Genomic DNA, 14,145 nt, shown 5'->3' with positions numbered 1-14,145 from the left:
AATCTTTCTGACTTAATTCTTTCATTAAGATTGATTGCAGGCCGGGTGCAGTGGCTCACGCCTGTAATCCCAGCACTTTGGGAGGCTGAGGCGGATGGATCACGAGGTCAGGAGATCGAGACCATCCTGACCAATACGGTGAAACTCTGTCTCTACTAAAAATACAAAAAATTAGCCGGGCGTGGTGGCAGGCTGAGGCAGGAGAATGGCGTGAACCCGGGAGGCGGAGCTTGCAGTGAGCCGAGATCCCGCCACTGCACTCCAGCCTGGGCGACAGAGCGAGACTCCGTCTCAAAAAAAAAAAAAAAAAAAAAGATTGATTGCAGAACCTAGAATGTGGTCTGTTTGGTAAGTGCTCACTGGGTGCTTGAGAAGCATGGTGTTGTTCAAGTGTGCTCCATTCTTGCTGATTTGCTGCTCCCTTGTTTTATCACTTATTGAGTAAGTGATATTCAAATCTCAGATGTACTTGTGAATTTGTCTATTTCGTCTATTGATTTTTGCCTCATATATTTTGAAGCTGTTATTAGGTGCACAAACATTTGAGATTACACGTTCTTGATTAACTGAAAAAACATTTTTTTTTTTTTTGGTATTTTTAGTAGAGACGGGGTTTCACCATGTTAGCCAGGATGGTCTCGATCTCCTGACCTCGTGATCCACCTGCCTCGGCCTCCCAAAGTGCTAGGATTACAGGCATGAGCCACCGCGCCCAGCCAATTAACTGAACTTTTAAAAGTCATTAGGAAATGACTGTTTATAGCTGGTATCTTTTTTTGTTGTTGTTGTGAAATCTACTTTGGTATTAACATAGCCATTTCTTCTCAGGCTTCTTTTGTCAACTCTTAGCCTGGTATATCTTTTTCTATTCTTTTGAACAATTTATGTTTTTACATTTAAAGTGCTTTTTTTAATAGGAAGCATGGAGTAGGTTCTTGCCTTTTTATCCAGTCTGACAATCTGCCTTTTAATTGAGATTTTTAGGCCAGTTCCATTTATAATGTGCTTATTGATACAGTGAAATTTGTCTGTCATCAAGCTGTTTGATTTCCATTGGTCCCCCCAGTTCTTTGTTCTCTTCTTTTTCTGCTTTCTTATCAATTAGTCCAGGAATTTTTATGATTTATTTTTGTCTCCCTTTTATGGCTTATTAGCGATAACTATTTTTTTCTATCTTAGCAGTTGCACTACAATTTATAGTATACGATTTTAACATCACAGTCCATCTTCAAAAAATATTATGGCATATCATATATGGCATAAGAAAATTATGAATGAAAACCCAAACATTGTATGTTCTCACTTGTAAGTGGGAGCTATGCTATGAGGATGCAGGGGCATAAAAATGATACAATGGAGGTTGGGGACTTGTGGGGAAAGAGTGGGAGGCGGGTGAGGGATAAAAGACTACAGATTGGATCCAGTGTATGCTGCTTGGGTGATGGGTGCACCAAAATCTCAGAAACCACCACTAAAGAACTTATTCATGTAACCAAGGACCACTTGTTACCCCAAAAGCTATTGAAATTTTTTTAAAAAGAAAATTGGAATAGTATACTTTCATTTCCTCTCTCCCAGCCAGATACTTCTGGATTTGTAGGATTATAGTTTTCTTTACATTTAGAAAGTTTTGGCCATTCTTTTTTTATTTTTCTGTCTCTCTTTTTCCCTCTTTGGGGACTTATTCCTGCTTGAAGTTTTCTCATAGTTCACTGATGTCTCAAATTTATGAATCTTCTCTTTGGTGATGTCTAATCTGTGTTCACTTCCATCCATTTTAGCTTTCATTCCTGACATTGTAATTTGAATCTCTACAAGTGTAGTTTGCTTTAAAGAAAAATCTTCCGGCGGGGCGCGGTGGCTCAAGCCTGTAATCCTAGCACTTTGGGAGGCCGAGGTGGGCGGATCACGAGGTCAGGAGATCGAGACCATCCTGGCTAACACGGTGAAACACCGTCTCTACTAAAAATACAAAAAAAATTAGCCGGGCGCGGTGGCAGGCGCCTGTAGTCCCAGCCATTCGGGAGCCTGAGGCAGGAGAATGGCGTGAACCCGGGAGGCGGAGCTTGCAGTGAGCCGAGATCAAGCCACTGCACTCCAGCCTGGGCGACACAGCGAGACTCCGTCTCAAAAAAAAAAAGAAAAGAAAAATCTTCCATGCCTCTGCCTGTCTGCTTGAGCTTAATTTTAATATACAGTTGAGTTCCATATGAACAGCTTGATCTTTCTGATCTTGCTTTTATGATTTGGTCTAATTTCCTGCTCCTGGGGCAAGATCTTTGTGATGACTCTATTCATTGCCATGCGAAGTCTGAGTTTTCCCAGCATCACTCATGGGAATGGACACTCTTTTTGGCACATCGTGAACACCAGACATGTTTCTTTCCAGTGTTTTTTAGATGTTTTTTTCCCCTTGATCTGGGGCGGTTTTCTGGCACACATGTGCTGTTTGTTACTCTGCTAGATACCCAGGAGGTATTTTTGCAAATCTTCAGTGTTCTTTCCCTGTACTCTGTCTCCTTTCCGGTGTTCTGTTTCGTGATCTCTGTCTGCCTTGGCTTTACCAGACTCTCAGCTTCATCATCTCATCTCAGGGAATCTGGTGGACTCTATGTCAGTTTTTTCTCTCTGTGCGGTAGCCTGGAAACTCCGTGAAGGCAGGGAGCTGGAGTGTTGGATGAATTTCCTTTGTTTCCTGTCTTACGGGGATCATTGTCTTCATTACCTGAAGTCCACTGCCTGGTAAATCATTGTATAATATATTTTGTCTGTTTTCTTTTTGGTTGTTTCAGGCAAGAAGGTAAATCAGTACTTGCTGTCCATTGTGGCCAGAAGCAGATTCCAGCAGAGCTTCAGCACCTGCTGTCGACTGGCAAGAATGCTTTTCTACCCCTTTGCTTAACTGCTTCCTTCTCACTCTTCATTTCTCAGTGTAGCCATCTCTTCCTCAGGGAAATCTTCCCTGGGCCCATTATAGATCAAATTCTTCTGTGTGATCATAGAACTCTGTTTTCTTACACCATATATCTGAATTTATAATTGTCATTTTTGTTGTGTTTGTTCCTCACTTCACTTAAGGCTAAATGAGAGTAGAGGTCTTATCTGTTTTATCTGCAGAGCTTAGTAGAATGTCTCCCACTTTGTAGGCACTCAGTGCATATTTGTTCAATGTATGAAGGAGACAATGTTAAAAATGCACAGTTTTTTAATACCTAAAAAGTACTCATATATTTTATTTCTACCTTGTTTTCTCCCTGACACAGATTCTGCTAGCCTACCAAGAATCCAAGACACATTTTGTTTGTGTGAACACTTACTGAAACTTAAGAATAATCACTGTGACCAACTTACAGTAAAACTTAAACAAATGGAAAATATGGCCAGTGTACTACAAAATGAGCTATCTGAAACAAAAAAGACAAAATTACAGTTAGAACTTCAAAAAATTGAATGGGAGAAAGAGCTGTACGATTTGAGGTATGATGTTCTAGTTCTAAAGAAATATTTATACTAAAGACAATATATCAGAATTTTTGTAACTGCTGACTTACCTTCTGCAGATTAATGGGGGAGAAACCTTTTTGGTCTTGTGGAATATGAAATTCTTGGAAATAATAAAACAAATTATTAACTGTGAACTCTTCTAATAAATAAATGTATATTCCTTGCAATCTAAATGGCCATATAGAAGTCCACCATATAAAATCTTGTTATTCATTTAACAAATTGTAATTTGGGTATTAAAATTATCTTGTATTTATAATTAATGATGTAAGGAACATATTTTATCGTTACTATTATTTGTAGACACAGGGTCTCTGTGCCTGGGACTGGAGTTCACTGGTGTGATCATACCTCCCTGCAGCCTTGAACTCCATCCTCCTGCCTCAGCGTCCTAAGTAGCTGGGACTCCAGGTGCACATTGTCATGCTTGGCTAACTTTTTAAAGTGTTTTGTAGAGACGGGGTATCACTGTGTTGCTCAGGATGATCTCCAATTCCCAACCTCAAGCATTCCTTCTGCAAAATTGGCCTCCCAAATCATTAGTATGCCAGACATGAGCCATTGTGCCCAGCCCAGAACATTTTTTATATAAATGTTTTTCTACATTCCTAAACTGTTTGCTTTGAATAAATTCTCCAATATAGAATTATTGGTTGAAATATAGGAACTTTTTAAAAAGACCTTTGATCAATATTTCTTAATTTTTCACAAGAATGTTTGTGTTGATTTATAGTTCAAGCAACAGAGCATGAACTGGTCACTTTTCTAAACCCAAAATAATTTTCAAAAAATTTATACAGTTTTATTCTTTTTGAAAACTTTTTTTTTAATTTCATAGCTTTAGGTATACAAGTGGTTTTCGGTTAAATGGATGAATTGTATGGTGGTGAAGTCTGGGATTTTAGTGTGCCTATCACCCGAGTAGTACACATTGTACCTCAGTAGGTAGTTTCTCATCCCTCATCCTCCTCCCACACTCTCCCACTTCTGATTCTCCGATGTCCATTATACTACTCTGTCTGCATTTGTGCACCCATAGTTTAACTCCCTATTATGAGTGAGAATGTGGTTTTATTTGGCTTTCCATTCCTGAGTTAGTTCACTTAGAATAATGGCCTCCAGTCCCTTCCAAGTTGCTGCAAAAGACATTATTTCATTCTTCTTATGGCTGAGTAGTACTCCATGACATATATATACCACATATTATTTATTCCATTCATTGGTTGATGGACCCTTAGGTTGATTCCGTATCTTCGCAATTGTGAAATGTGCTGCAATAGACATATGTTTGCAGGTGTTTTTTTTGATATAATGATTTCTTTTCCTTTGGGTAGATACCCAGTAGGGGATTGTTGGATTGAATGGTAGCTCTATTTTAGTTGTTTGAGAAATCTGTCTACTGTTTTTCATAGAGGTTGTACTAATTTACATTTCCACCAGCAGTGTATAAGCATTTCCTTTTCACCACAGCTGCACCAACATCTATTGTTTTTTGACTTTTTAATAATGAGCATTCTGGCTGGAGTAAGGTGATATCTCCTTGTTGTTTTAGTTTGTATTTCCGTGAATATTAGTGCTGTTGAGCATTTTTAAATATGTTTGTTGGCCATTTGGGCATCTTCTTTTGAAAAATGTCTGTTCATGTCATCTGTGTACTTTTTGATGGGATTATTTGCATTTTCTTGCTGATTTGTTTGTCCTTTGTCAGATGCATAGTTTGCAAATATTTTCTCCTATTCTGTAGGTTCTCTTACTCTGATGATTATTTCTTTTGCTGTGCAGAAGCCTTTTCTTTTCTTTTCTTTTGAGGCAGAGTTTCACTCTTGTTGCCCAGGCTGGAGTATAATGGCGTGATCTCGGCTCATGGCTACCTCTGCCTCCCGGGTTCAAGCTATTCTCCTGCCTCAGCCTCCTGAGTAGCTGTGATTAAAGGCATTGGCACCACGCCTGGCTAATTTTGTATTTTTAGTAAGACAAGGTTTCTCCATGTTGGTCAGGCTGGTCTTGAACTCCCGACCTCAGGTGATTCTCCCACCTTGGCTTCCGTGTCACTGCACTCCAGCCTGGGTGACAGAGCGAGACTCTGTCTCAAAAAAAAAAAAAAAAAAAATATATATATATATATATTTTGGTTTTTGGTTAAATGGATGAATTGTATGGTGGTGAACTCTGGGATTTTAGTGCGCCCATCACCTGAGTAGTACACATTGTACCTCAGTAGGTAGTTTCCCATATATATATATATATATACATATTTTTTGGTTTTTTTGGTAGAGATGAGGTCTCATTATGTTGCCCAGGCTGGTCTCAAACTTCTGGGCTCAAGTCATTCTCCTGCCTTGGCCTCCCAAAGTACCGGGATTACAGATGTGAGCCACATGTTAGGCCTAATCCATCTTGAGTTAATTTTTATATATGGTGAGAGATAGGGATCCAGTTTCATTCTTCTACATGTGGCTATTCAATTTTCCCAACACCATTTATTGAATAGGGTGTTCTTTGCCCAGTTTATGTCTTTGTACGCTTTGTGAAAGGTCAGTTGGTTATACATATTTGGCTTTATTTCTAGGTTCTCTATTCTGTTCCATTGGTCTACGTATGTACTTTTATACAAGTACCATGCTGTTTTGGTTACTTTAGCCTTGTCATATGGTTTTAGATCTGGTAATGTGATGTCTCTGGCTTCGTTCTTTTTGCTTGGGATTGCTTTGGCTATTCAGGCTCGTTTTTGATTCCATGTGAATTTTAGGGGTACTTTCTCTAATTCTGTGAAGAATGACAGTGGTATGTTAATAGGAATTGCATGGAATCTGTAGATTGCTTTGGTTAATATGATCATTTTCACTATATTGATTCTTCTAATCTATGAACATAGGGCATATTTCCATTTGTTTGTGTCATCTATGATTTCCTTCAGCAGTGCTTTCTAATTCTCCTTTTAGAGATCTTTCACCTCCTTGGTTAAGTATATTCCTAGGTTTTTGTTGTTGTTGTTGTTGTTGTTGTTGCAGCTGTTGTAAAAGGGATTAGGTTCTTGATTAGATTCTTACCTTGGTCATTCTTGATGTTTACTAGTGCTACTGATTCATGTACATTGATTTTGTAACATGAGACTTTTACTGATTTCATTGATTAAATCTAGGAGTCTTTAGGGTTTTCTAAGCTAAAACAGAGATAGTTTGACTTTGTCTTTTCCAATTTGGATGCCCTTTATTTATTTCTCTTACCTGATTGCTCTGGCTAGGACTTCCCAGTTTTATTCTAAATATGCATGAAATAAGTAAAATGGACAGTAATTGATGATTATTTTATTCCCTATCTCTCATATGCAGATAAAATTAATTCCAAATTCATTGTTGAAACACATATTATCCTTTACTTTTAAATTAAATATTAGATCCTGTCTTGTTCCAAAAAGGGATTTTAAAATTGGTGATGAAATACTTAAGAATCAAGAAGATAAGTTGAAAGTGTTACCCAAAAGAGAAACATAAAAAGGATGGGGTAACAGTTATAGACAGCTTAGGCTAGTCTTGGATTATAGTAATCTGCAGATACATGTTGTGTGAATGACATCTGAAGGTGTTATCTTACACTGTAAATCATTTTTATGACTACACATACACTATTTCATGAAGATGAAAATGCATTTCTAGTGAATTTCTAAACTTGTTTGTAAACAGTAACTTCTTTTAAATTAGCTAACTCTAAATGATCTGTTCTAATTAATTTTCAACTTGTATAATGTGAAAAAGAAGTAATTTTCAACTTGTAACTTTACTGAAAAATTTCAAATATGCTTTTCCATAATATTTACCAGGGTTACTAGTAACAGAAACTTACCAGTTAATGGAATATTTCTTTCCTCACTACCTCTCAAATATATATGTCCCTTGGAAGAGATCGAAGTGAGAAATTAAAAACATGAGAACTAGAAAGGAAACAAGAGCATAGGAGTTTTTATGAGGATAATAAACTCACATGGGAAGAGCCAGATCACAGAATAAACTTTTTTTATTTTTTAACAAAACACATTTTAATGTAATCCATGTTTAACTGCAGACTTGCCTTAAAACAAGAAAATGAGGAGAAAAGAAATGCCGATATGTTGTATAATAAAGATAGTGAACAGTTAAGAATAAAAGAAGAGGAGTGTGGGAAAGTGGTTGAAACAAAGCAACAACTTAAATGGAATCTGAGAAGACTTGTTAAGGAATTGAGGACAGTAAGAAATAACTTGGATCTGGTAAATTAATCTTTGGTGTAAACTTCATTTTTCTAACTTTATGTTTCATCGGTATTACTTATAATTTTTTGGCTTCATGTATATCATTTAGGTTTAAAATAAACCAAAACTGTTATTTCCTCTTAAGAATGAACTATGACATTTATAGATAAAATTATTTACTGTAAACCTTGTCATCTAATAGATGCTCAGTCTGTGTTTTTAGAGTGGAGGATAAGTTGAGTTTAATCACTAATATAGCTGTTCATTTACACATTTTTTATGTTAAAATACAGGCTAAATAGCTCTGAAACTATAAGGACACTAGTTAAATGTTTTGAAAGAAATTTTATTTCACAATGCTGTATCTTCCCGTAGTTAAGAACTGTTTTTCCTCTTTGACAGATTTAGCTGTCATGTATGCAATTAAGATTTGAGTGATTCTTGAGGGATAAAAGTTCTTGTGTTTGAACAGGCTACTTCTTTTTAACCGTTTTATAAGAGAGGCTCTGCTCTTAACCTTTTAGATTTTCTTTTTCAGTGCTATTAGACCAAAACCTCCATGTTATCTCTAGGTTGTGCAGGAGAGAAACGGTGCCCAGAAGCAACTTTCTGAAGAACAGGATGCCAGAATATTACAAGATCAGATTCTGACGAGTAAACAAAAGGAACTAGAAATGGCTCGAAAGAAAATGAATTCTGAGGTATTTTCTTTAGTCATTTTCAAATATATTTTTCTATGTGAATATATTTTCAAAAAACAACTCTGTGCAACTTGGAAAGTACAATGGATTTTTGAACTACACACACACACACACACACACACACACATTTGGGGGTGGTGATGGTGGTTCTGGCATTTTTGGCTCATTGAATAAAGTCATGTTCTTAATTCAACTCCATTTGTTTGCAAGAGTCAAGTAGTGACATTCACAGTGGCCTTATCCAAAGGAGAAACATTTGTTATTTTTCATAGAATTAATGATCTTTCCACAATCTCAAAATCCTTGCTACTAACAACAGACGTTCTAGTTTTCAGACATTATTTCATCTTCCTAATATATTAATGGAGAGGTTAGATTATTATTTCCACTTGCAGTAAGGATGAAATGTACAGCCAGTTCAGAGGCCGTACTTCAGATGCCGTTTCCCTTACTTTTGAGGAGAGTAACAGTTTACTCCAAGTAGCGTCTCATTTCAGTGCAAAGAGCTTTGAAAACAATGATATGCCATAATATAAACTTGGTGATAATTTATTGGTAAGTGTTTTTTCTTAGAAAAATAGTTCAGTGTGTGGGAGACTGAGGCGGGTGGATCACGAGGTCAGGAGATCAAGACCATCCTGGCTAACGTGGTGAAACCCCATCTCTACTAAAAATACAAAAAAATTAGCCAGGCGTGGTGGCGGGAACCTGTAGTCCCAGCTACTCGGGAGGCTGAGGCAGGAGAATGGCGTGAACCCTGGGTGGCAGAGCTTGCAGTCAGCCGAAATTGGGCCACTGCCCTCCAGCCTGGGTAACAGTGCGAGACTCCGTCTCAAAAAAAAAAAAAGAAAAGAAAAACAGTTCAGTGTATTTCACCCTGTTTCATGCTTATTTCTGTTTCAGACATTATAAAGAGGAAACGTAAGTTATTGTAATAACAGATAATCTCATGATTTTCTAAGAAAAGCTCTGTAACTTCTTTTTTTACCACTGGTGTTTTGAAATAAGCCTCTTTTATATTTATATATTTACAACACAGAAGTAATTGTGGTTTGGTGGAAGAGCACTAGAAGTAAAGTAAGGGGACCTAGGGAAAATCCTGCAACTTGCATATTTTTTGACCTCTCCTTTCAGAATTGTGATATAAATGAGTTCAGTGATACATGTACAAGTGCTTGGTACAAGGCCAGGTGCAGCGGCTGACGCCTGTAATCCCAGCACTTTGGGAGGCCGAGGTAGGTGGATCACTTGAGCCCAGGAGTTCCAGACCAGCCTGGGCAGCATGGCGAAACCCCATCTCTACAAAAAGTACAAATAAATTTAGCTGCGTGTGGGGGTGTGTGCCTCTAGTTCAGCTACCCAGGAGGCTGAAATGGGAGGATCACCTGAGCCCGGGAGGCCAAGGCTACAGTGAGTCTTGATTGCGTCACTGCCCTCTAACCTGAGTGATGGAGTGGAGACCCTATCTCGAAAAAAAAAAAAAAAAAAAAGCCTAATATAATGCTTAGATTTAGCATTTATGAATAAATGTAATTCTTATATAACTGATGAGAAAAATGTTAGAAAAATAAATAGCTATAGAATATTCTCAGGAAAAAAAGAACTTAAAGAACGTTGGAACATTTCCTCTTTCCAGATATATGCAAAGCTACAGCTTTTACTATAGGGTGGTGTATAGGTTAGATGTCAGAGTGTAAAGCCAATTTTTTAATGTAGTCAAATTTATTAATCTTTAATGCCTTTGAGTTTGTTGTAATTTGGAGACCGTCTTTTCCAATTCTGAGATGCTTAAAAATTCTCTAGTTATTTATGTTCTACATTCATGGATTCATTGTCTTCAAATAAACTTATGAAGTTTTGGGAATTTATGCTCTATGAGGTTTGAAGTTTCGATAGAATATTTTTTTCCAGTTGGATATCCACTTATGGCAATCTTTTCATTGTATACATGTATAGGTTATTTAATTTCAGAGAAAATCATAATCTGTCATTTTATTGAGTGCTACTGAATGTTTCCTTTCTTACTTAGATTTCTCATAGGCATCAGAAAGAAAAGGATCTCTTTCATGAAAATTGCATGTTGCAGGAAGAAATTGCCTTGCTGAGACTGGAAATAGATACAATAAAAAATCAGAACAAGCAAAAGGAAAAGGAATATTTTGAGGACATTGAGGTTGTGAAAGAAAAGAATGATAACCTTCAAAAAAGTATAAAACAAAATGAGGAAACATTAACAGAAACAATACTCCAGTACAGTGGGCAGCTGAACAATCTGACAGCTGAGAACAAAATACTCAATTCTGAACTGGAGAATGGGAAACAGAACCAAGAAAGACTAGAAATAGAAATGGAATCATACCGTTGTAGACTGGCTGCTGCTGTACGTGACTGTGATCAAAGTCAGACAGCAAGAGACCTAAAACTTGATTTCCAGAGAACAAGACAAGAGTGGGTTCGTTTACATGACAAAATGAAGGTTGATATGTCTGGCCTACAAGCTAAGAATGAGATTCTTTCTGAAAAACTTTCTAATGCTGAAAGTAAAATTAACAGCCTACAAATTCAGCTCCATAACACAAGAGATGCTCTTGGAAGAGAGAGTTTGATTTTGGAACGTGTGCAAAGAGACCTCAGCCAGACACAGTGTCAGAAGAAAGAAACTGAACAAATGTACCAAATTGCACAAAGCAAACTGAAGAAATACATTGCCAAGCAGGAATCTGTAGAGGAGAGATTATCTCAACTACACAGTGAAAATATGTTGCTTCGACAGCAACTGGATGATGCTCACAAGAAAGCTAACAGTCAGGAAAAGACAAGCAGTACTATCCAAGACCAGTTTCATTCTGCTGCCAAAAATCTTCAAGCTGAGAGTGAAAAGCAGATTCTTTCACTACAAGAGAAGAACAAGGAGCTGATGGATGAATATAATCATTTAAAAGAAAGAATGGATCAATGTGAGAAAGAGAAAGCAGGAAGAAAAGTAAGTATTAAGAAAGATAAAATATTTTTCAACCTTCCTGAAAGAAAATGTAAAGTAATATTTGGTTATGGGTAAATGTTGTATCTAGTTGAATATAAAATGTATAGATCATAAATGTATTTGCTGTATCAGCCTAGAAATGTACCAGTGAAAAAGAAGTTAAACCTGAAAGATGCTTTACTTTGCATAAAGAAATTGTGTCGCCTATGAAATTTTAAGTTCAGTTACAGTGTTAATAGGTACAGACTAATGCTCATGATGTAGTCTTATGCTGCTGAAATGATCATTGCAATGCCTTTATGTGGCCATGTTTTAATACCATGATGAAGCAGATAAACAGAAATGCTCATATCTGACATGAGTATTTTGAAATTAAGATTCAGTGGGGAGGGTTGCTTTGACCGTTAATTCCAGATTTCCCAGGTGAACTGAAGTATACTGCTGTATCTCATAATACTTTTCCTTCAGTAATTTTGTAATGTATTTAAGTTGGTATAATTTTATTTTTATTCATATCAATTTGACTTAAATCTGAGACAATTTCAGTCTCAAATTACTTGTTATGACCTCTCAATTCTTTAAAGGCATTTACTTTTTTTTTTTGAGATGGAATCTTGCTCTGTAAGTTTTGTATTTTTAGTAGAGACAGAGTTTTGCCATGTTGGCAAGGCTGGTCTCGAACTCCTGACCTCAGGTGATCTGCCCGCCTTGGCCTCCCAAAGTGCTGGGATTACAGGCGTGAGCCACTGTGCCCGGCCTAAAGGCATTTACTTTTTATTAAATCATAATTTGGGATAGATGTGAATTTCAGCAAAGCCATGTTACATTTAATCTTACCACTGGTATTTATAATTTACTTTGAATGTTTTTACAAAGAATTTGCTCATAATTTTCATTTCAAGGCTCACTGCCTATCATTCGGATATAACTTTGATAGTACAAAGGTAACTGTGGCTATCTGTGATTTATTTGTTTGGCACTGAGTCCCATTTTCAAACTAATCAGAAGTGGCAGGATTCACATATAGCAGGAATGGACTGAATCGGTGAGACAGTTGTAGGAGCTGAGATCAGGAGGGAGGTAGAGGCCAGGTTACCTAGGGCCTCAAAGGCCATTGGAATTTTACTTGTATTCTGAGATAGGAATCTTTTAGAAGGATCTGAGCAGGCAATTGAATATGCAAGGAACTCTGAGGTTGATTTGAGCTTCTAATAAAAAACAGGGAAAACATTTTACCAGTGTGGGATGTACCACCAGCAGCCCCACCCACGTATCAAATTCTTTTTGAGACTTCAGTAGGTTGTTAAGCACTGCAGATGTTTCAGGGAAGAGTGAGTAGTGGGCTGAATCTATTGCCTAAGTTAACAGAAAACCGATTTGGCAGGAAGATAACACCTTCTTTGTCCTTAACTAAATTCAGAAATAAACAAGAATGTGTGCACATGAGGAAAAGAAGGTGAATCATATATGTGTTGATGTTTTTCAAAGTATATAAGTTAGAGTTAAATCTTACTACCATAATTTAATAATAAGGTGATTTATAAATCAGTAACAAAAAATACCTTCACAGGTAGTTATGAGAGAATTCCAACAAGAATGGACCGATCTCCTAAAACAACAACCTACATCAGAGGCTACCTCACGTTGTCACATTAATTTAGATGAGACACAGGATTCAAAGAAGAAATTGGGTCAAATCAGAAGTGAAGTATGTATGAAACATAACATGTCAACAGTTAATCTGTAGGTGGTGAAATAATGTCAGATGTTTTAGGATACTGATTGCAGTGGATAGCTTTCTTTTGTATTTTTATTATAATTCATTTTATTACAATTTAATTATCTTTATAATACACTTGTTTCTTAACCTCTGGCTTTCATTCTGTCCTTTTCTCCTCATAAGTACATACATTTTAAAAATAAGGATCATTTCCAAAGATCCTTAGGAAAATTGGGAATTATTCAGTATTCCTCACAGAAGTTGAGAGGCTTTTTTTTTTTCCTGTGAAGTAGTATTTTTTTAGTGATTTCTCTATTGCCATGGTGAGGCAAGCCAGATTAAATTATAGGATAATGTTTAATAGAATGTTCCAGAAAATTGTCTTATTTCTTATCTTTACTTTTGTGAATGGGTACAGAATCTGTGTATATTTATTTCATGAATTTCAGGATAACTGGTACAGAAAGGCCATAGTACTGTTCTCCAAAATGCAAATGTTTTAATTTACAAACTACTTGAAATGTTAGGTACTTCCTTTATTTTCCTTTCATTTTAAATATATTGTGCTTTTTTACAAATCATGTATAGTATGTACATCCAAAGTAGAGAATTAAGAGATATATCTAGATTCTACCACTGAATTTTTAAAAACAAGTTTACTGAGAGAGAATTCTCATACCATACAGTTTACCCATTGAACGTGTACAATTCATGGTCTCTTAATATATTCACAGAGTTGCATAACCATCACCATCATCAATTGTAGGACATTTTCATGACCCTCAGCAATCTATTTTGTTTCCATAGATTAGCCCATTCTGGACACCACGTATCAATTGGATCACACAATGTGTGGTGGTCTTTTGTGACTGGCTTCTTCTACTTAGCATAACATTTTTAAGGTTCATTGTGTTGTAACATGTATCAGTATTTAATTTCGTCTTATTGCTGAGTAATTTTCCACTGTATGCACATACCACTAATTTATTTAGCCATTCATCCGTTGATG

The 14,145-nt window shown here is 36.6% G+C and overlaps 1 protein-coding gene across 1 annotated transcript in view; it reads left to right on the top strand.

Moving 5' to 3' along the window:
* Positions 1-14,145, top strand: part of LOC750927 (coiled-coil domain-containing protein 144A) — a 105,688-nt gene that overhangs the window by 34,146 nt on the left and 57,397 nt on the right. The window contains 4 exon segments of the mRNA XM_054670450.1: positions 3,264-3,477; positions 7,567-7,750; positions 8,305-8,433; positions 10,463-11,416. Of these exon segments, the coding sequence (XP_054526425.1) occupies positions 3,264-3,477; positions 7,567-7,750; positions 8,305-8,433; positions 10,463-11,416 (1,481 nt within the window).

The sequence above is a fragment of the Pan troglodytes genome, chromosome 19 (genome assembly GCF_028858775.2).
Source record: "Pan troglodytes isolate AG18354 chromosome 19, NHGRI_mPanTro3-v2.0_pri, whole genome shotgun sequence".
Taxonomy (NCBI): domain Eukaryota; kingdom Metazoa; phylum Chordata; class Mammalia; order Primates; family Hominidae; genus Pan; species Pan troglodytes.
Note: the sequence above shows the minus strand (reverse complement) of the source record. Positions and strands in the feature narration are given on the sequence as shown.